Consider the following 25,559-nt stretch of genomic DNA (forward strand, 5'->3'; position numbering starts at 1 on the left):
AAAATTAAACCATTATAGGTTAAAGTACGGCCTTCAACACGGAGCCTTGGCTCACACCGAACAACAAGCTATAAAGGGCCCCAAAATTACTAGTGTAAAACCATTCAAACGGGAAAACATATGCTCCTTTTAATCTTAAATTTATAATAGAGATTATACGGTACTCAGAAATACGCGCCACTCCTTATTGTTGGCTATAAAACGTACCAAATTGAAAAAAAAGTTGATCAATTGAAAAAAAAGTTGATCAATTGAAACGAGACAATATCATAAATATATTGTTATGTTGTGGTAAAAATGCAGACAATTACTGAAAAGGGGATAATAACAGGATTCACTTCATGGATTATGTTTAATTAGAGTTTTCCTGCTGTGACATTATGCAAATCATGATTGGTCTTTCAGTATATTATTCACTTTTTTAGATAGATATAATTTCAACAAAAGTATACAAATGTTCAAAAGTCGTTAATCTATTGAGAGAAAAACTAAACCGGGTTACCGATTTTTTTTAACATTTTCTGTCTTATAACAATAAAAACTGTTCATAACAATACTTTAATACATGTCTATTGATTTTCTACTTCATCGTGAATAAAATGTATTACTTTAGAAACGAAAACACGTCATGTTATATTATATCAATATTGATAGAAAATTCAGAAATCACATTTTTTTTTCAGAATAAACGAACATGACGAATACAGAAAAGCCGAATAAAATAAATGTGAATTCAATTATAAGGATCGAGATGGGGGACTTTTATTTTTGTATGACCTGATTGTGTAAATGGGTCTCTTTTTCTTGTATTCTGATACCCAATATTCTGGAATTGAAAATGTGTTGGTCTGGATACCGTAGATATAAACATGCAAGAAAAATCATTAAAAGGTCTTGTATTTGTTAATTATTTTCTTGTATGTACATGTAACTTCCTTCAAACCAGCATGTATGCAATTGGAAATTGGTGACTAGTAAATTAACGTTAGTGGTAAAATCAAACGTAATCTCGCATCATCTCAACAGTCAATAATCAAACACGTCATACGTTATAATAGGCAATCATGCAGCTATCCAATATAAACCAAAGTATATGTAAGCAAATACAGGTAACATATCGGTTTACAATGAAGAAAAAATAAGCTATCAAAGTCATGAAGTCCAGGAAAGAGTTGAAGTTGTGTTAAACATATTTTCTTGTTGGTAAAAAAATAAGAAAACTAATCTGATTAAGACACTTCCGTTTTCAATATTTTTTACTGGAATTGCATTGATAACGTAACCGCTTTGATTTTCCCGCCGTACAACTATTTCGAATTTTGATTTCTCCATTGTTTTACTTCTCTAATATACTATCACAACACTACGTCTTCCAGTTGTTAACTCTTTGACTGACCAGATAAATACCTATTATCAGCTTACAAAAATAATTGGACTTTGAATAATGCTAGAAGAAAAAGAGAGTTACTATATTATCAAAACTGATTATAAATGTGATTAATGTGTTCCCTTGGTAAAACGTGGAAGATCATTTTCAAAAAAAAAGAATATATTAATTAGAAATGTAGGCGATAGTTTGATAAGATTGACCAAGTACAATACATTGTTTTACGACAAAAAAGTCAAATCGGTTTTAGATTATCTCAAAGGAAGTATTAGAATTGCTTTATACATTAGATATTGAGATTTCTTGAGGGAATACAATATTGTTTTTTAAATAGTGAGGTGTGATGAATGTAATGGTTTGCCTTCTGTATGCATTAGACTGAATATAGGAATCAACTGCTTGACGCAAAAACAATTCAAACATTAATAAAGAAGAAATACGAAATATTATCTCGTTTCTGTTACAACATAAACGTGTTCTATCATTTTAGTCATTTAAGTTTCGAGCACTAACGAAAAATTCGAAATAAATCAATCAAAAACTGCATTTGGTAGTTTAATTAAAACTCAGTTAACTTGACGACCGAAGACCCAGTTATTCATATGAGTTATGAACGTAATTATACGAAGAATGGTAGTGTAGATCAAAGTAGTTTACAAATATTAGATTTTATAAATCTATTAGAAAGACGTATATTATGGTAAAATAAGCATCTAAAAAGAATGGACACACAGTACCTTCAAAGGGAGCGTAAATTATGTTATGTGTGCACAAATGAAAATATCACTAACGTGATATAATCCATTGTCGAGACAGTTATACACCAATTACAAATCTTTAAAGAAAATATTGTATATTTTACTAAAATTTTCATTTAATTGTATTCAGATAAAACATGTTTTAACAAGTAAATGTTGAGGCCAGGAAGTGTGATTGATTTTATGGGATGAAATGAAAAGAAACAGGAAATAATATATTGAAAGAAAATACGTATCTTTCAGCTATTCGACAATATTTTCATTATCTAAAAATAACCTCTATTTTTTATAAATGATATCACCGATCGTATTGTCATTGCTGTCAGGTTAACAATGTAATAAACAATGTTGGAATGAATATCCTTCAGATACTACAAATCATAAACAGAACGTAACTTAGATTGTTAGGGACATATATCGTTGATTAATGGTTAGTACGAGTTGTATTTTATTGACTATGTCGCAATTTATTTTAATACTGACTAGCTTCTGAAAGATTTTACATTGAGAAATAGTATACATTATACTTGTACTTCTGTTCGTCATCTTAAAAACAACATTGTAGTGTACGCATTTGATCTTGTTGTATTGATTGGTCTATTTATTCATAAAGTAACATTTGATTACTGAATACTATGCAACAGATTTGAAAAAAACGTATATTCCATGAATACGATACATATATGCAAAGACAGACAAAATACTAGATTTAACAGTTTTAGTGTGTTATATTACAAACATTATTCGTAAGAATTGAATAATTCATTAATTTTAAGGGCTGATAAAGCAATCAATATTATCGTGATTTTAGGTTATTAACAGCGCTAAGTAATTTGAGAAAGTAACCTAATAACATCAATGCTACCAAAATTCAATATAAGTCACGATTAGCTTTCGTACTAGCTGTATACACGTGAACATAAATTTAGTCAAGGCCAAAATTGGCCAATAGTTACAAGTTGTAGAATTATTTGATCTTAAAAACGCTTGCTTTCCATTGAAATACCGAAATATTTATTTCAAATACCGATTATGAAATTTAACATTTGCATACCATGGCTGCATTTCTGTCTTACCAAAATTTTGTAAACGTTGTGCGGCGTTTGTTGTTGTTTTCTAAACGCTACGAAAGTAGAAACAAATACAATGTTTAATACGTCTCTCCTGACCCTGATGCAACTTTCAATTATACATGCACATATGGTTGGTAAACAGATTTTTTACAAACGTAGAACAAATATATCATTTAATCAAGTTCAAGTTCGAAAAAAATGTAGCTTTTGTACTAACAAACGACGAACGACGAACTGTAGACACATCTTTAGCTATTGCATAGTTTGTCAAATTGGTACCGTTAATGTTATTACTACCACTGGGTCGATGCCTCTGCTGGTGGACTATAAGTCCCCTAGGGTATCACCAGTCAAGTAGCCAGTACTTCGGTACTGGCATGAAAATACGTTTTTTTTTGTGTTATTAAAAATTGCTCTTACAAAATATTAGAAATCATTTTAAATTAAGGAATGTATCTCCCTCAGGCGAAGCTCTGTTTCCTTTCATGGATTTGGCTATACTGTTTGTACCTTTTGGATTATAGCTCTTCATCTTTTATATAAACTTTGGATTTCAAGTATTGTGGCCACGAGCATCACTGAAGATACATGTATTATTGAATTGCGCATCTGGTGCAGGAAAATTGGTACCGTTAATGTTATTACTACCACTGGGTCGATGCTCCTGCTGGTGGACTCTTAGTCCTTGAGGGTATCACCAGCCCAGTTGCCAGTACTTCGGTACTGGCATGAAAATACGGATTTTTGTTTTATTGAAATTTGCTGTTACCAAATATTAGAAATTATTATAAATTAAGGAATGCATCTCACTCATGCGAAGCTCTAATTCCTCACATGAATTTGAATCAATTTGATTATTCTTATCTAATTGTATCTATTACGACTTTCGGTACGGCCATTTTTTTTCTATCAGGACGTTTAATAGTTATTTATATAATATGTTATAGATCATTAAAATTATAGATTTTCCTTCGAATACTATATGAAATGACAAGTGTAATAGATTATGAAAATATGCAGTGATAAACACTTCGAATCCAAGTTAAACACGTATAAACATATGATTTTAAATGGATGACCATGCTGCAAAGAAGTTGTTTAGTTAATTTGATGCACGTGTGACTAGCGAGGACGGTGAACAATACTTTAAAATAAATTGTTATCGAAAACGACATCTACCATGTATACATTTACACTATTTGTATTAGGTACTACTATACCGACACTTTGGTAAACTTCTTCGTTTGTATAGACATATATGGATAGTTTTTTTCTAATTTTCAAAATCATCATTCCCTACAATAAATACCGGTTTATACTGACGACATTTAATACATTTTTTACTATATTTTTTAAGTTAATTTGCCAGTTTTTAAACAATGTCAGACTAAACAGTCATGTCATTTTTATATTTATTGCAATTGCATAATTTGTTTGTCTCTTAACTTATCTTTGTTAACCGTGTCAGAGGAATTCATCGATGATTTTTTTTCTGATTATATTTATGTATTTCGGGTATAAAAAAGGAATTGCAATGAGGGATTCATTTATAAGGAATAAACAGGCAGTTATCAAACGGCTTATACCGAAAAAGTGTAATGTCTCTCTGATATAAGACCGTCACTGATGATATTTTGTGCTTTGAAAATTATAATACAGTCCTTAAAACGATCAAACTTCTTGTCGATTAATCCATCAAAAATTCGATAGATCGCAGACAAAAAATAATTTTCTAATTTGTTTTAATTGTCAAAACCGGTCTAAAACCATCTATATATGAAACAATTGAAACAAGATATATATTGGTAATGTTTAATTTTTTTTTCGCAAATTGGGGCTATCACTTTTTTTAGGCTTATAACATGATTGTTGTTTGTATTTATATTATGGATAATGCCTACATTGAGTCTTGTACAAAGGATATTAAGTTACTCACGCTTTCAGTATCAACCTAGTTTGTATTAAGAATTTATCATTTTCCTATTTTTTTCTAAATACTATTATAATAGATATAGAAAGATGTGGTGGGAGTGCCAATGAGACATCTCTCAATCTAAATAACAATTTAAAAAAAAGTAAACCATCATCAATGTACGGCCTTCAACGCTGAGCCTTGGCTCACACCGAACAACAAGCTATACAGGGCTCCAAAAAATGTAAAACCATTCAAACGGGAAAACCAACGGTCTAATCTATATAAAAAAACCGAGAAACGAGAAACACGTATATATTACATAAACAAACGACAACTACTCTACATCAGATTCCTGACTTAGGACAGGTGCACTCATTTGTAACGGAATTAAACGTTTGAATGGATCAAACCCTTCTCCCTTTTTCTGAAACAATAGCATAACATCACAATATAGAAAAACACACTATGAAATACCAATTGGCAGACTTAACTCAATCAAAACACGTAAATTAATATAAGGCTTTCTAGATCATCGCGAAAAGAATGCATTAATTGCATTTAGACACTGGATCATGTCAAAGGTTAAGTATAAAAGATTGAGAGACCAAATAAAAGGAATATATAGTTCAATTACACAGGCCTGGATATATGATCTGCATTCTGTATATCATGTATATATTCCCTTATTGTATGAAACTCAAGTACATCATTTGCATTATCATGCTCGATTTTTCATATGTTTGGACTATATTCCATAAAACTGTCGATAGAAAAATACCAGGAAAATCAAAAGATGTGTTGTTGATCCATTATTCTCTATTATGTAAACTCCTTTATGACCGTCATGCATGTGAGTGGAAATTGCGTAAAAAGTATATAAATTTAAGAGTTAAATCCAATATTATCCCATTATATCTGTAAAGTCATTATGATATTACGAAGATGTGTTACAAATGTATGATTGCAAATCTTGCAACTATCCAACAGAGACCAAAGTACATACATGTTAACAAAAGGAGGTAACCGATCCGAGCGAGGCAATTCACCAATAACAATCGAGAGGATTAGGGAAGATTTCAAGTTGTAGACACGATAGGTATACTGCTGTACAAAAATCATTAATCGAGTAAAATAATCTGGTAACGACAGAAACACCGATGTAATTACACAACACAAGCATAGAAGTAAGAACACACCAAAAAAACGACAATACAACATGCAAACGAACTCTTAGATGACAACTGCTAATTCTGACATTTCAATATGCTAACAACGATTGCGTCACACGAAAGTATGAATGCTACAACAAGTGAAGTCACACGAATATATTAATGCCACATCAAGTGACATCACAGTTGAAATTTCGAAAATATGATATAAATCAAGTTTATGTTTATAATTATTTTATTTTGTATTGTGCATAAGAATACTAATATAGAATTGTGCTTGTAATATTGAATTTAATTGTGTTATTTAATTATGTCCGATTTTCTTCTTAATCTTAGTGTGTAAAACAAACAAATTTAATGCAGTTTTATAAAATTAAAAATCTACAAAAGAACTTAGTAATTATTTATTTTATTTTTACATTCGAAGTTTAGCAAAACAGTCATATTCGTGAAAAGGACATATTTGGTACTGAAAAACGTACATGCTTAACCGAAATTAAGACATAGTGGCAATGCCTTAGTAAGGTAATACGTGCAAATGTTCATGTAAATTGAGATTCAAATGATTCTTACGTTTAAAATTTCACATCAATTTCATGCAAATTTAAAAAAAAAAATATTGGTATTTTTCATGATTTTACTTGAATATACAAATTTAGATGCTGTTTGAATAACTTTATTTTAAAAATGCATGTGAAATTAACGTGAACAAATTTCATGTAATTTCATGTGAATTTACGTGAATTTCATATGAAATTCATGTGAAACTCACATAAACTAATTCAATCGGAGGTTCACGTATAAGCTCGTTTGAGGTAAATTTCACGTGAGATTCACATGAATTTAAATTCACGTGGAATTGATGTGAATGAAGTTTGCCTGTGTATTCAACCCAGTTTCTCCTTTTTATATAGCGACTACTACACGTGACTAACCTTCTATCTAATATCATAACAGAAAAGTCATTCGTAACTAGTAACACATATATCTAAATTAAAAAAGAGTGTCAGAAAACTATCGAAAGCTCTGAAATATATATCGCTAAACCGCAAAGGTTAAGGTGTTCTCGAATTTTGTGATAACATATTATTAATTGATAATAGAGAACATAATGTAAAAGAGAAAGAAAAAAATGCCTAGTAGAGAAAAAAAAACAATAAAAGTACGATAAGTACAGACAACATTCAATCCAACCAGATAAATAAATGAAAAAATGATAAGCCCATTCAAAAACTAGATCTGAACTCATAATGATGGAAGTTTTATTTAAAAAACCACTGAAGAAATCTAACAGATAACATGGATAAACAGCACGTGTTTCCTAGCTTTTGATGAGTATGGCAACTACGAAGAGATGTGCAACTTCTCATAAGTGTTACATATATACAAAAATCTGCAAACATGTTCATTTGATCTTTTCACGATAACATTAGATATTAAACTTGATTTTAAAATTCTAAAAGAACCAAATCGTGAAACATTAGGGTTTATTCCTGATTAACTGCAGATATGGTTTACATTTATCAAAACCACCTGCCATGAATTACTCAACAGCTAACTTTAATTTGTTGAAAACAAAAATAATATCATGTTTTTGCTTAAACTATTACGACATATTTCTAAACAAAATAAACTTTCCGTGATGTAGAATCTATGTCAATGTATGAAGAGGTTCTGGAAAATTGAATAATGTCATAAGTTAATCTACCTGTAAATATAAAACTAGAAAACGTACTTTGCTCACGGTAATTGTCTATATATGACATTTATGTAGATTGCAAAGGAAAAAAGTATTGTTTTAGATCTTACAAAATGTTTGTATAGATACATCTACACATGCCTCATCAGGAATATAAGATTTTCATAAAAATTTTACAAAATATTTATTACTTATTTTTAAGGAATTGCACGCAAAGAGTGTTGTTAGACAAAAACACGAACATTCACATTTACAAACGAACATACAAAAACATAAAAATAAGGGTCAATTGATCATGCTTTTGTTTCGTTTTAAAAGTCAATATGTATATTTTTTTAAAGAAATTGACGGTACTAAAATATTGATTAGTATTAATGATAAACTAATGAGATTGAAGTTACTCTAAAGTTAATCAAGGATTGTTTTTTTCAATCTGTTTGGTGAAATATAAAAACAAGTTGTCACAGTTGCAATTGTCAGCAGTCCTAAGGCATTAATCCATTAAAACAATGTTATAATTTTGATTTTACTCTTAAAATAAAAACTTGAATTAAAATACCGTTAAGTTTCAGATTTAGGGATATTAAGAATCAACCAGAGATGAGATCAGAAATCTCAAAATTTATCATCAGAAGTTGTACCTACTTCATTCTAAAGATTACATTTAATTTATCTTTTTGAAAGTCTCATCTACAATGATAAAATTTGTTTTAGTAAAAGGTTTTCTCGGTATTAACTTTGTTAACGTCTTCTTTCTTTACTCGTTTTATGATGCCGTAATGAACATCATCTGATAGATTTTGATTCTTGTCTCAGCGGATATGCAATATGTTACATAATCTGGGATCATTGATGTACAACAGAGCAACACAACTGTTATTTCTATATCTGAAGAATTGATAATGATAGCAAGAACGACCACACGATTGTATATATTACGATTTATCAGATGTTTGAAAGTCTGTTCTTCTAATTAGATTTGTTGATACATTACATGTTACATAATTGATATTGCCAACTTGTTTCTTTTGCAGGCTTACTTCAATCTTAGATACAATGGCGTTCTTAAGTAATATGACATTTCAAATAAACGGGAGTATGTTGAATAAGACGGCGACCAACGACACAATACAATCTCAGGTAATTTGGTTTTTTTTGGGGTTTTTTGCGCGTTTGACTCGCTTTTATTAATTTAACATTATCTAAAATATATAAGAAATAAAATAAAGTCTTTTTTCTATTACAAAAGCTGTTTTGGTTTTCATGTGTTTAATGTTGGTGCTTTTTCTAACTAAATATTGGGATTGTGAGCCTTGTACCGTACGAGAGTTTACTGCTAGATAACGGCCATATTTCCACCAATCGTTGATTGCATGCACCACGACGTGTGTTCTATAAGCATGATAAGTGATTATGACATCATTAGTCATCATATCACACGTCATAATTTTGATATTGAAGGATAACAGTTCTCTTGTATTAAGTATGAATGCCAGTCATAAAATTTCACAGTAAGTTACTACATTTAATGGACCATTATATGATATGAACTATTCGATGATACATGTAACACAGATAATGTATCGTCTATTGATTCTGTAGAATTGACTAATTTGATAAGTCTCACACAAAATTATATATTTCTAATTTTTCCCGCAATTGGCCACCTATTGTAGAAATAACAGGTATACAAATAAACTTTTGCATTATTTGCTCTTGTACAAAGTCTCCTGTTATCCCACTTCCATGTTGAGCAAACGGTAATATGAATATTTCTTTTTCCTAACCAGTTAATTGTGTGGTCATTTTCGGTCCGCATCTCAACTATGTCGTTTTCTTTGAGATATGATTTAGATCTCATTAACAAAATTTTCAAGTGTTTGGATTATTTCAGGATGAACACATTACAAATGTATATGTAAATTTGTCGGAAATATAAAATGTATGTGTACTCGCACCGAAGAAAGGTGAAAAGGTAGTCATCTATCTTATTAAATAGCATTGGCTTTGCATACTTTGACTACAAGTTACAGTGTGTTGTAGCTGTTCCATCTCTGGGTTATAGATGTCTTATTTGCAATTTAACATCATCTTCATATTTGTGAATGTTTATTAAAACGAGTTATTCATGATAAATTAAGATAACATTGGTTAAATGTGATATATGACATAATGCATGAACAAAAGTAGTTTAGAAAAAGTATGGTTGCCGTCATTAAATAATAATACTAGTGTTATCTTAATAATTTAAAATGCATGTATGATAAAAGTTTAATCTATTACAGGGTCTTAAATGGATATCATTGATAATTCTTCTTGGAATACTATTCTTTAACCTTTTGGTGGTAGTGCTTTTGGTTTTAAGAAATCATAAATCAAGAATGCGATTTTTCGTAATTAATCTAGCTATTGCAGGTAAGGATAGTATAGATCTATTATAGAGCAATTCAGCACATATTTTGTTGTATTTTTAAGCATTGATATAAATTTAAACCCCGGTGATTTTGATAAGGTCGTACTAAGCTCGAAGCCACTGCTGATGAACGTTATATCATAAAGAAACATTCTGTCTTATAGTCAGCACTGTAGTGTAAATATGCAATATAATATATATGTTACAGGCATTTTGTAAAATTCCTGAAAACTTTAGACATTTCCTAAAATGCCTGCAAGATTTAGTTTTTATACCTAATGACTATTTTTTTTAGGCATTTTACAAAATGCCTGGAAAAATTGAAAGACATTTTACAAAATGCCAGAAAATAATTTTATAGAATGAACAATGATTAAATGTTAAAATGTTAAAAATATAATGTACCAGTTTTATTTCTAATAAATACTGAATTAAAAAAGACGAGTTTAAATAATCAAAGATACATCTTACTGAATGACGTCAAATGTACAGAACAACACATTTTGTTTTATTATTTTTCAAAATGTTCGAATGACGGAACTGGTTCACAATATGCGTCCTGATTTTTGTAAAAACATTGTTTTAGCACTCAGATCGCATTTGGAAACCTGGATCATCACACATTTAGCATTTTCATTAACATGACTACTTAAAAACCCGTAATGTTCAACAACATTGTGTCGCAATAAACCAACACGTCACACATGCATATCTTTTTTTCCATATGTTCCCAAAAATGTCAAAGTACATTATCATGATAAGTTTGATATGTATGTCAATTTAGTTCTATTGGCATAATATTTTGTCCTTCTGCCATTTTTAAAAATGATCAAAAATTCACTACTAGTATCTGAAATACAGAGTGAGTTCGTACTAATCGTTGTTTCACTAAAAGAGCAAATTATATGACATAGCAAACTTCCCAGCTGTTTTTTTGGAAAATAAGTTAATTATACCGAACAATAATACATGTTCTTATTGTTAATTCAAAAAAAGGTGACCATGTATTGTGAAGTCATAAAGAAATAACACAGCTTTCTAAAAATATTTGAAAAAGTAGGATTATAATCCCAATAGAAACATATTCCTACGCTATACGTCGTGTATGAAGAGAATCTGTTAAATTTAAGTCATCTAAAAAGCTGTTCAAGCCTCATGCTTTGAATAATAAAACTTAACTGTCTCGAGAGTAGAAAAATATATTTGTTGCAATTTAGTAATCTATATTTACACAACGTCTCTTTTCTCAACATTTGTCGACTTAAAAGGACAAACAAATTCATACGAAGAAAACCATTCCCATAACATGCGACATAATAAATTGGAAGCCATGAATATCATAAAACCATGTGAAATATAGGTGTTACGAAAGGTAAAACGTTATTACTAATATAATGATTTAAAGATTTTAACATGAATACATAAGATAATCTCTACGAACACTCATATATTAAAAACATTTTCAAACAAACACCACTGCATGTAAGAATATCAAATGTAAGAGAAAGGTTGCATACTAATACATACATAACCCAAGATAAATGTAAATACTGCTATATATTTCATTTTCAGATTGTTGTGTAGGACTTTTGTTTGTTCTACCTGAAACCCTTTTTAATGGGTTTGATGTGCCATGGAATCTCTATGTGTGCTATATTTACTACGTATATTTCTCAATGGTTCCTTTTTATGTGTCAACATACGCAATTGTTGTTTTGTCAATTGACCGTGCATACGTTATTGTAAGACCATTAGCAGCTGCTTCGAAAGGCAAACCTTACCGTTATGGTATGGCATTATCTGCATGGATTATTGGATGTATCCTTGCAATTCCATACGGAGTGTTTGGTACATATAGTGAAGAGAAGGTATACTGTAAGCATGATTCGCCAAGTTTAGTAAGTTTTTTTTTACAAGTTACAATAGTCTGAATATTGATGTTGTTATACATGTTAATTATCAAAAGACAAATATCTGAGCAGATAAAGAGTTTTTACCTCACAAAAACATACATAAGGTCGATTTTTTTTTCAGGTATTCAAAATCTGCTTTTGTGCCCTTAGTGGTCTGTACAATTAGATCTCCTATCCGTAGACAAAATGATTTGTAGCTATTGTCCTTTTAAAAAAAAATGAAAGTATTCAACTATTTTGTTATGTTTATTACAAAATTTCTGTTATTAGTAAAACAACAAACGAGGAATTGGATGAATCCATATCTTAAGCATTGTCCTTGAAATGAGTGTTACCAGTTACATTCGCTTTTCCTGTGTATTATTGCAATTTTGTGCTAAAGTCGACAGAAGGACCCACACAATTACCTCCGATGAGCCATTGTAACAAATTGCATCTCTCGTAATAGCCAATTTAGATAACAATATATTGTAGTTAAGCGAAATGATAATTTCAAAGTAATGTATCATATGTTTCACAACATATACATTAGATATATATATTAAACGAGATGTAAATGATTGAACATTGAACAACGTTCAAATAGACTTCATATAAGGCGATGTGACTTATTATGTGAAACCGTACAGCCTTCTAGATTTATGAATACATCCCACAAGATATTGGAACCGGTTTACATTAACTGAATGAAACCACTTTATCTATGACACAATATTAATGCATTGTGAAATATGTACACTATCAAATAAAATGGGTAATGTAAAACAATGTCAAACTGCGAGGACAGCTAAAACCTGAAACAAAATGGCTTTAAATAAAATAATATTCAAAGGTTGATTTTAATATACTCATTTTGTTGATATGAAAAGGGAAATATTTGTTACAAAATAAATGAACTTATTGTTTATAGTATATTTTAAAAGATGGTACATTAACAACAGAATAACACCACATAATTTGACTTGAGATAAAAAAAAAGAAAAAAAAGGCAAAACATATTGATACAACTGCTTAAAGTTACAGTACAATTTGATAGCATACTCAGTTACCCAAAGCTAGTTAAAAAACAAACATAATTAACAGACAAATAATCAAGTATCAAAAATGCATATACAAAGAATTTTTCTGAACATAACATGCCCTACTTTTAAATTTTAATAGTAGTGTATTTAATGTATTCGTTCAGTGTATGTTCAAGTGTAGTAATAGGTCTGTTGATTGAGTAACGTAATTTTAATTGATAGTTAATAGTGCGTGTTTCAATGTTTTGATGTTACATTATTGTGTCAGATAAGGGCAAAGATTTGTACTTATTAACAAGTTTGAACCCGTTGCATTTGTTTGAACCTGTTTTAAGTCATACATATGATGTTCGCCAGTTGAACATATAGGAAGATGTGGTGCGAGTGCCAATGAGACAACTCCCCATCCAAATAACAATTTAAAAAAAAATAAACCATTATAGGTCAATGTACGGCCTTCAACACGGAGCCTTGACTCACACTTAAAAACAAGCTATAAAGGGTCCCAAAATTACTAGTGTAAAACCATTCAAACGAGAAAACCAACGGTCTAATTTATATAAAAAAAACGGCAACTACTGTACATCAGATTCCTGACTTAGGACAGGTGAAAACATTTGCAGCGGGATTAAATGGATCCAAACCTTCTCCCTTTTTCTGAAACAATAGCATAACATCACAACATAAAAAAACACACGATAAAATATCAATTGGCAGACTTAACTCAATCAAAAAACGTAAATTAATACACAATTATTTGGTAAAGTAGTTTGTTTATAGTTATCAAAGGTACCAGGATTTGAATTTAGTACGCCAGACGTGTTTAAAAGTTCATTACTGTTTCTCGATTCTCGCTGTTGATATAAATAAGACCGTTGGTTTTCCTGTTTGAATGGTTAAATACTAGTTATATTTGGGTCGTTTACAGTTTTATGTTTGGTGAGAGCAGAGGCTCTGTGTTTAAAACTGTAGTTTGACATAATATATGTATATATCGTTTCTATTATACTTTTACATTTGTTTAACTAGGATGAATAGTTGTCTCATTGACACTCATACTATATCTTATTACACCTATTATGCATTTATTCGATATTGCAATACGGAGATTTTATTATTTCTTGTAGGCACTGTGCTTGTTTTTATATGTAATGTAGGCATTGGCATTATGTGCTTGTTTTTGTTGTTGTAGGTATTGCTATACGCAGATCTTACCACTATTATCATACTACCAATCGGAATCATAACAGTATGCTACATTGTTATCATTATTACAATACGCGGTCGGGAACGAAACGGATTCTTGCGTGGTAAAAACAATGATGCAGGTACATATTGTCAATCTAATTAGATATCAAAGGTACAGAGCTGATAATTCAAAACGCCAAACACGTGTTTCGTTTACCCAAGATTCATCAGTGACGCTCGAATCAAAATAGTCAGAAAGTAAAAATGCATTAAGAGTATTGCGGCCGGACCGAAATTCCCCAAAAGTCGTGCCAAATACGGCTAAGGTAATATATGATTTGGATAAGAAAATCCTTCGAAGAATTCTTACTTTTGTAAACAAGGAAACTATTGATAATACATTTGATTTTATTAATAATGTTTCATGTCTATTTCTTGACTCACTCGAACAGTCATGATCAAGCGAACCTAATCACAGTCATTTTCATATCAATAGTAGTTAAAACAGGGAAACGATGAGCACATATACCTTATAAAAAATGCACACCAACATGCAGATGCTTTCAGACTGCATACCATCGTTTTACCATGCACACTAATCAAATGATCTGTAACAAATAATAAAAAAAATATCTTATATTTGTTTTTTTTCTGAATTAAAGAAAACAATCCCACAATTTACTTAACAAGGAAGGATGTTAATATTTTAAATTTTAGATAGAAAAAAAAATTAAAATTAGCTTTTAGAACATATGATAAATCATTATAGATAATGGTTGTGATACAAATGTAAGAAATAACAGCATTTCAAAGGCAAAGATCAGGACCATTAAACTACTATGCGTTGTTGTATGTGGTAAGAAGTATCTTTTTTTCACCCTTCTTTGCATTATGTTTACATGTCAGTTGCAACTCATTAGCATGATTAGGATAAAAATGAATTATCAGTTAGAAATGATATTTATTTTGTTTTTTAAATGAATGATTGCTTACGGAAAGTTCCATTTTTAGGAGGAGTTATCTGAAGTACAATTACCATAATTACACTTCTAAACATGCATGCTTTATGTATATTATTGTTTATTTCAGAAAATAACGACACACAATTGCAATGTACAATGTTGAGTTGTATGATCATTCGTGAAGCATGTTGTTTTCTACAATTTGGATATCCATAAAATTGTGTTATTGTCAAAATAAACTTTATAATGCTTGGTCCTGTGTATCATTCCTCTATCACCTTCTAAAATAGAAATGTTTTAAAAAACAGAACATTACAAATGTCTGCTCTTCTTCTTTTAAGGACATGTCTTGTATATATGTTGGACACACTTAAGTGCAACGGGGACGCTACAGTACGATAATCACGCTGTAATTGGAAGCGAACGAATACATTAAAATTAGTGTTTGTGTTGAAGTTTACTCTGCGGTCCCCGTTAAGATATTGTCGCTTTTATTAAATGTAACGTCGGTGAAAAGGCAATTTTTTTTCAAGCCTAAGTTATAAGTTGTTGACTCAAACATTCGTTTGTTCATTGTAAGGAATTATAACATGTTAATGTAGTCGCTAAGAAAAAGAGTAAATGATGGATCACACCGCCGTTTCTCACACTTGAATTAAGAATTAAAATATTACATTATTTACCTTTATTACCTGGCTAAACCCCTTAATTTAGATACAATTAAGTCTACCGGTAAACTATAAAGCCTACCACATCATATGTTATACCTTAGCTTCATAGCTTTTGTAAAAAGTCTTGTTTTTAACATCTATGTACTTTAAGCCCTTAAACATTACTGTAATAGTTCATCGCACTTAACCTTGCTATACCATCGTACTTTAGCAAACACTCAGCCGTCGCAATTAAGCGTGAGACAGAATCGTACTTTAGCGTAGACCATGACACTTTAGCGTGAGACACAATCGTACTTTAGCGTATACCATCGCACTTTAACGTGAGACACAATCGTACTTTAACGTAGACCAGTGCACTTTAGCGTGAGACAGAATCGTACTTTAGCATAGACCATGACACTTTAGCGTGAGACACAATCGTACTTTAGCGTAGACCATCGCACTTTAGCGTAGACCATCGCACTTTAGCATGAGACACAATCGTACTTTTACGTAGACCATCGCACTTTAGCATGAGACACAATCGTACTTGAACGTAGACCATGGCACTTTAGCATGACCATCGCACTGTAGAGTACCAATGCACTGCATAATCCTATATATATACTTAATTGCATTTAAAAAAATATATTTAATTGCATGTATGTCAAGAACCTAGCTCCAAAAAGGGTCAAATTCCATGTGTATTGAAAATCCAATTTTACCCTGTTCCGAAAGCTTCGAAAATTTTCAACCCAGATTTTCCCAATATGGTTAAAATAATTTCTTAATAGTTTAACCATTGCTTAATTAAAATACAAAAAATTGGGAGGGGTATATTTGAAAATTTTGGTAAATTCAATTTTTTGAAAACATGGTTTTCGAAATTACCGTTTTTTATATTGTTACAAAAATAATATTGAAATTGACAAAAATGCTTTAAATGTTTGCAAATACTTAATCTTGATCTCAGAAAAAAATAAATGTAATCAAAATTAAATATAACAACTGCTGAACTCTAAAATCTCAATTTAAAGCCCCTTTTAATTACCCCTGTGTAGCAGGAGTAGCTTCCCCTGAATTACTCTTCAGACAAGAAGACACAAACGTTTTTGTTTTACAGAAAACAATTCCAATTGTAGGACCATGACAAATGTATTTAAAGTACTATAAACACAATATAATGTGCTTTGTTTACCGCTCTCGGTTTAATCACAAATAAGACTGTTGAAAACATTCCCGGTGCTCTACTGAACTTGAGAAAATGAAATCATTCCATCAATTGGTTATTGTGCTAAATTATTTTAGTTGAAATTTTACAAATGATTTTTTTTTGTAATGTTTAACACATTCCCAACAATTGCTCATGCAAAATGCCATTTAATGGAGAAAGGAAAAGGAAAACTCTTTGCCTGGTGTTGAGTGAAATTGGAACACACCAAACATGTAGACAATTAAAAGAAGAGATTGGGTCGAGCAGTACTTGCTGTGAACCTGATGACAAGAGAAAATGTTCTGCCAGAAAGAGACATACTTGTGACACGAAAAAAATATCAAATCTTTAACTGTATGAAATTATTGATGTGGGGGTTGAGACAAGGAACGGGACTTCAAGCCAACATCACCATTTATAGCAGTATTTACCTGTCTATTAAACAGCTGCGCCATGAGTGCATGATACGTCAGTCATATTTTCAAAGAAAAAAGCTCGATTACTTCTCAATGTCATATTAGCTAATGTATGAAAATCAAAAGTTAGCTTGCATCAATAGATATAAACAATTCACTAAAGTTTCATGATATTGCCAAAAGCATTTTTGAGTTATTATAAAAAAAAACCTTATACATCCCCCTTTCTTATGAATAAAACCTTATGACTTGGAAATGTAAATTGTAAAATTTGTAAAATTATAAAGGAAGCTTACATCAATAGATATAAACAATTCATCAAAGATTGAAAAGAATGGCTGAAAGCATTTTTGAGATATTGTCTGAAAAGTGGAAAATCACCCTTTTTAACTCACCTGACCCGAAGGGCCAAGTGAGCATTTCTCTTCACTTTGCATCCGGCGTCCGTCACTTGACGTCGTTAACTTAAAAAAAATCTTCTCCTCTGAACTCATGGGCAAAATTTTACCAAACTTGTCCAGAATCATCATTGGGGTATTCGTTTAAAAAATGTGTCCGGTGACCCGACCCACCAACCATGATGGCCGCCATGACTAAAAATACAACATAGGGGTAAAATGTAGATTTTTGCTTATATCTCGGAAACCAAAGCATTTAGAGCAAATCGACCTGGGGGAGGGGAATTGTTAATCAGATCAAGTTCTATCTACACTGAAATTTTCAGATGAATTGGACAACCCGTTGTTTGGTTGCAGCCCCTTAATTGGTAATTTTAAGAAAATTTTGCAGCTTTTTGTTATTATCTTGAATATTATTATAGAAAGAGATAAACTGTAATCATCAATAATGAACAGCAAAGTAAGACCTAAAAATAAGTCAACATACCCAAGATGGTCAATTGACCCCTTAATGATTTATTGCCCTTTATATTCACTTTTTTTCACAATAATTTTCATGAATTGTATACATTTTTTTTTAAATATTTACAAAATATTTCCCACTGTAACTACTGGGCCAAGTTCATTATAGATAGAGATAATTGTAAGCAGCAATAATGTTCATTAACGTAAGATCTACAAACACGTTACCATCATCAAAACACTATTTTGTCATGAATTCATCTGTGTCCTTTATTTTACATGCACATATACCAAGGTAATCGACACATGCTCTTTAGAGCCTCTGGTTTTATGAATAAAATCCTGTATACTGCATACCTGCCAACTGTCACTATTTGCAGGGCTTTCCCCCATGAAAGCTCCTAAATGGAAATTTTGAAAGAGCAATGTTGTTCACAATTTTAAACAAAACATTTGATTTTACAAGGGCTATTATAGGCTTGTCACAGAATGAAGAAGCTTAAAAACAACATTAAAATATATATTAAGGCCCCCTTGAAGGATTTGTAAGACTGTTAAAGCAATATTGCACGCTAAACTGCCATGGGCATTTTGAAAAGTTGGCAGGTATGTACTGGAAATGTAATATCTAGAATTAAAAAACAAAAAGGAGTCCATGTGAAAAGATATAAACAATTCACTAAAATTATTTGCAAGTTGGTAAAAGCATTTTTGATTTTTGTCTGAAAACTGGAAAATTCTCCTTTTTTGATGAATAAAACCCGAAAAACTTAGAAAGGTAAAATCTAAAAATTTAAAAAACGAAAGGGAATTATGGTCAATAAATATAAACAATTCACCAAAGTTTTATGCAAATTGATAAAAGCGTTTTTGAGTTAAATGTCCCAAATATTGATGACGGACGGACAATGAAATTGAGACTGAAAATTTGTAAAAGAGACAACAACCCAACCATAGAGTAGACAAAAGCTGATGGTCAGCAATGGGGCGTATATATATATCTTTATTCTCATAAACCAAAGTACAATGCAGTATACCAAAATACATCCTGTAAACAGGCGTATAAAAAGTAGCACAATTCTGTTGTTGACTAAACAGCTGTTATTGATCTTTATGCTTTGAAAACCTGACGAGCGTATCATGTGGTCAGGACATGTATTTCCATTCTCTAAAGTTAGCCTCAAGCAAATGTGATAAAACTTATACACGATGATAATTACTACAAAATGCAAATCAAGTTTGAATTTTTGTGATGTCAATTTAACTATTCAAGAGTTTTGCCTGTATGCTAAACTTTTGAGAACACAAGCCGGAAGATTAACTATTTTAAAAGTTTAGTTGGAATAGAAGAATTTTACTTGTAGTTTAGTGCAGAGACTGCGAGTTATATGTCCTTTAACATATAGAAGAATTTCTAAATTTTTCAATTCAGTTCTCCAACTTATGTGTAAGTTTACTTAAACACAAGAGTGCACACGCTGAAATGTCTCGCCTTCTTTACTAATCATAGATATTATGTTGATAGAACAAAATGTAAAGCTTTATTACAACTGTCACATAAACTCAACATTAACCAAGAAAACGAAACATTGATCAATGAACCATGCCAGGCTGACATGTACAGCTAACAATTCTTCAATACAACAAATATAGTTGACTTATTGCTTATAAATTCAGAAAAACAGACCAAAACACAAAAACTTAACACTGAGGAATAAGCCGTGAAAATGAGTTCAAGGTCAAGTAAAACCTGCGTAACAGACATATATATCATAAAATATTTCCAAAAACCAAATATAGTTGACCTTATGCATAAAGTATTAGAAAAAATGACTAATAGACCAAAACTCAAAAACTTAACTTTGACCACTGAACCATGAAAATGAGGTTAAGTTCAGATGATACCTGTCAGCTAGACATGTACACCTTACAATCATTCCATACACTAAATATAGAAGACCTATTGCATATAGTATAAGAAAAACAGATCAAAACACAAAAACTTAGCTATTAAACCACTGAACCATGAAAATGAGGTCAAGGTCAGATGACACCTGTCAGCTAGACATGAACACCTTACAATCATTCCATACACCAAATATAGTACACCTATTGCATAAAGTATAAGAAAAACAGACCAAAACACAAAAACTTAACTACAACCACTGAACCATGAAAATGAGGTCAAGATCAGATGACACCTGCCAGTTGGACATGTACACCTTACAGTCCTTCCACACACCAAATATACTAGACCTATAGCTTATAGTATCTGAGATATGGACTTTACCACCAAAACTTAACCTTGTTCACTGATCCGTGAATTGAGGTCGAGGTCAAGTGAAAACTGTCTGACGGGCATGAGGACCTTGCAAGGTACGCACATACCAAATATAGTTATCCAATTACTTATAATAAGAGAGAATTTAACATTACAAAAAATTTTAACTTTTTTTTTAAGTAGTCACTGAACCATGAAAATGAGGTCAAGGACATTGGACATGTGACTGACGGAAAGTTCGTAACACGAGGCATCTATATACAAAGCATGAAGCATCCAGATCTTCTGCCTTCTAAAATATAAAGCTTTTAAAAAGTGAGCTAACGCCGCCGCCGGATCACTATCCCTATGTCGAGCTTTCTGCAACAAAAGTTGCAGGCTCGACAAAAATGTTATGAATTGTATACTCAAAACTTATTGCCACAAAATCGGACCAAGTACACATTGCATCACTTTCAACTGTTCATCCCTCAATTATGTCTTATTATAACTTTATGCAAGCGAGGTCATTATATGTGTCCAATGGAATTTATTTAAATAACAGAACAAAAACCATTGCTTTCATGTTACACTTTGCGGTAAACATTTCCTAAAAATCGCCATATGTGGACGAAGACCGGTGATGAATTTGCATTCTATATTCATATCTTTAGATTTAATTTATAATTTCACTGAAAATTAAATGTATAATTTGCCCACTGTTATTTTTTGAAAAGGTTAAAAGATCAATTTATCATTTAAAGCATTATAAAATTAACTAGGTTAACAATGATTGATGGTTTGTATGCCGCTTTCAGCTATATTGTGATATTTCGAGACATTTTGGATGCAATTAGATGTCCTGAATATCAGTTCTCAAACAACCAGAATCAACATTGAATATTATACAAATTTACAATTGATTCCCTGGCCCATGGGAGATATGTTAATTTGTTCACCATGTTTCCCCCGAAGTCAGTGTCCGAGGGAAATCTGTCTGTTTAAGGGTAAAAAAATCTAAGGAAACCAGTTAGTGTCAGGGTACAGTTTTATTTTTAAGTCGTTATAACGACTAAGCTAACTTGTTTAAACTACTTAGCTAAGTTGTTATAACGACTTAGCATATTTATCTTGTTATAACAACTTAGCTAACTTGTTATAACAACTTAGCTAGCTTGTTATAACAACTTAGCTAACTTGTTTTAACGACTTGGCTTACTTGTTTAAACAACTTAACTAAGTTGTTATAACGAGTTAGCATATTTATCTTGTTATAACAACTTAGCTAACTTGTTTTAACGACTTAGCTTATTTGTTTAAACAACTTAGCTAACTTGTTATAACGACTTAGCTAATTTCACTCGTTATAACAACTTAGCTTACTCGTTATTCATTCTTTGCTTCATTTACTTTTTATCTTACTATAATCATTGCTGTATATTTGTACTTTGTAGAAATTAAAAATATTTCTCTGAATAAAAACTACAATATCTTAATCTTACTGTGTTGGATTAAAACCTATTATAGTATATGGATCAACAAATGTATGCATTATTTGACAGAGATCAGTTGTCAATAGTACAATAAATAATGCAAGTTAATTCTATCACGTCAAGTTATCGTAACATAAGTTTTGATAGCAATAGTTAAGTATGGTTATGAAAACAATTGTGACACATACTATGTAAAAAGAAAAGGCAGATAATTGAAAGCTTGCAATTCAGTCGTTCATTATAAAGTTACCAGTTTCCAACAACTTGCATGCAAAATGTAGATTTCAGTTGTCTAATCAGGGAATGTATGAAAAAAGTTAACAGACAATATCATTCGAAGGATTTTTTTTGGTCATTTTTCGTATAAAAAACATGATATTTATATCTCATTTTTTTTTTCGTTGACTACATGTACTAGTATGTAAGGTATCATAATGTGTGTAGTTTATTTTCATGTTCTTATTTGATCATAACCAATCATCTGATATAAGGATTGCAATAATAACATTTATGCCTAGATTTTTTCCCACTAAAATTAAAAAAAAAAAATCCAAAAATTCAGAAGTGACCTTTTTTCAAACAAAACTAAAAAAAAATAAAAAAAATATACCCTCTGAGATATTTTTGTCAAGAATGCATCAGATGCAATATTTTATAATGATGATCTTCGTTTATGCAAAAAAATCTGGATTTTTTTTTTTGAAGCCATAAAATTGGGTTATTTTGTGATTTTTTGCAAATCTGGATTTTTTTAAAAACATCAAATTTTGAATTTCATTTTTTTTTACTTTAGATGAAAAAACTTTCGAAACTTTCAAATGTATTTTGAAACACTAATAGATAATAGTTGTAGAGCAAAGGAAAACTTGGGATAGATGTATCCAGTCTATTGGAAAAAAAGCGATAAAAAAGGGTAAAAATGGAGTTTTCATCGAGCATTTTTGACGTTTTTCAACCAAAATCAGAGCAACTTGTTTCCATGGCAACCAACACTTAAAATTTTTAAATGATTATTATTTTTGTTGTCAGTGCACCATTACTAACCCATGATATGAAAATAAAGGATATCCATGAGTATGCATTTATGATTTTCTTTGAAATCCTTTGATGCTTACAGAGAATGACTCTTAAATATCAACAATATAACCATTTGTTTTATATTTGCCTGAACAAATGACTATAGAAATTACAACAGATGCATTGAAATATGAGACGATTTCAAACTTAAAGCATGAGAAAAAGTTCGTTTAGTAACTTCGTCATCAATATTAAACAAAGTTGTATTTTCTACGATTTTCTGCTACAAAAGTAGGAAAATGTGAACTTCACCAAGAAAAAGTAAGCATTGCTCAGTCGAATAATCAGATGCGATGGATCAAACTGATCTATGGTCGGGTTGTTGTCTCTTTGACACATTCCTAATTTCTATTCTCACTTGTATGGGCTAACAAACTGGTGCAAAACATATATCCTCCTGTGAGCTACATGGTATTTATATCTATTTCAAAAGTACTAAAACTGCATGTTAATAGTTATTATGATTATCATGATTCTTATATTTATACTTATATATTCATGAAAAAATGTCAACTTAATATTACTTTACTTAATAATATATCATTTCAAATATTTGTACAGCATATGTTATTTGCTGGGCTCCAATTACAATCGCAGCAGTCCTAATGCACCATGGAATAGCAGAATATGGGCTTTGGTTTCAGATACTCTATGTACTTGCTCCGGTAAACAGCTTGGCTAATCCTTTAGTGTTTCTTATTTTCAACCAGAAAATGTTTCGTTCTAAAACGAATAAGACGAAGAAAAAAGTATTTAGTGGAACAATTTTTAAAACCGAAACAGAAACATTATCATTGGGTAGCTAAATATATACAGACGATCTGATGGTGCATTTCATTATCCATGTGAGGAACATGATAAAAAAAATATAGCGTATAGTTGTGTTAGGTAGTTAAAACTATTAGCTTAACATGTTGTGCGCAGACGTGCGATTCGACGACAAAAGACTCTTCAGTTTAGCTTAAGTAAAAAATGATAGAAGTTTAGCCCCAAAAACGACAAAAGATTAATCAACAAACAGCTACGATACATTTAAAAAAATACTATGGTGAAAAATAATAAACGCAATAGACTACCAACACAAAGTCCAATCCTTGTTGCGGGTAGACAATTTAGGGATTTGAAATTCGGCTTTCCATTTGCGAACATGGTCTTTAGAAATAATGATAGTTCGTCGAAAGTGGCCGATAAATGACTGGCTCATGTTAAGTAAGAGCAATATCTCTTACACGGAACAGACAACCTTGTAGATTACAATACAGAGCATGTAAATGCTGCTTCCAGGAATCACATGCATTGGAAACGATTACAGGGTTAAATAGATGTTGTAATTTCTTTTTTCGCAATACACTATAAATAAATATGCTAAAACTTAAAGAATACATGTGTTTGCTTTTTTCAATATAAATATAACAAAATAGACAATACATGTTTTTTTTTAAACACTTACACTTGTGAATATTTAAAGGAGGACGAAAGATACCAGAGGGGCAGTCAATCTCATAAATCGAAAATAAACTGACAACGTCATGGCTAAAAATTTTAAGGACAAACAAACAAGCAATACTACACATGAAACAATCTAATAAATAAACAACACGAACCCCACCAAAACTAGTGGTAATCTCAGGTGATCCGGGAAGGTAAGCAGATCTTGCTCCACATGTGACACCCGTCGTGCTGGTTATGAGATAACAAATCCGGTAAACAGTCTAATTCGGTAGATAGATAAAGGCAACAGTAGTATACCAATGTTCAAAACTATGAATCGATAGAAAAAAAAGAAATCTGGGTCACAAACCAAAACCGAGGGAAACGCATTAAATTTAAGAGAATAACGACATAACATTAAAATGTAATACACACAAGAAACTAGCTAAGTATTAGACAAAATCCGATGAGAATAACAAATATAACATCAAAACTAAATACCTGAATCAGGGATAGAAAAGTACTGTGACACGTCTTATAATAATATGAATTCACAGTCAAATATAAAAGGAAACATACAACAGACATTTGTATGATAATGTCGATCCTTTATCATGTTTTTCACAGTCGAAAGTCTCGCCGTTATACAACTTTCCC

The 25,559-nt window shown here is 31.0% G+C and overlaps 1 protein-coding gene across 1 annotated transcript; it reads left to right on the forward strand.

Moving 5' to 3' along the window:
• Window positions 1-2,454: 2,454 nt before the first annotated feature.
• On the forward strand, window positions 2,455-24,822 carry LOC134699762 (cardioacceleratory peptide receptor-like). Its single transcript, XM_063561184.1, has 7 exons — window positions 2,455-2,575; window positions 9,036-9,141; window positions 10,287-10,416; window positions 11,987-12,312; window positions 14,542-14,677; window positions 15,307-15,393; window positions 24,033-24,822. Exons 2-7 carry the CDS (start codon window positions 9,058-9,060, stop codon window positions 24,275-24,277), a joined length of 1,008 nt encoding a protein of 335 aa, XP_063417254.1. The 5' UTR covers window positions 2,455-2,575; window positions 9,036-9,057; the 3' UTR covers window positions 24,278-24,822.
• Window positions 24,823-25,559: the final 737 nt, after the last annotated feature.

Source organism: Mytilus trossulus, unplaced genomic scaffold (genome assembly GCF_036588685.1).
Source record: "Mytilus trossulus isolate FHL-02 unplaced genomic scaffold, PNRI_Mtr1.1.1.hap1 h1tg000085l___fragment_1__unscaffolded, whole genome shotgun sequence".
Taxonomy (NCBI): Eukaryota; Metazoa; Mollusca; class Bivalvia; order Mytilida; family Mytilidae; genus Mytilus; species Mytilus trossulus.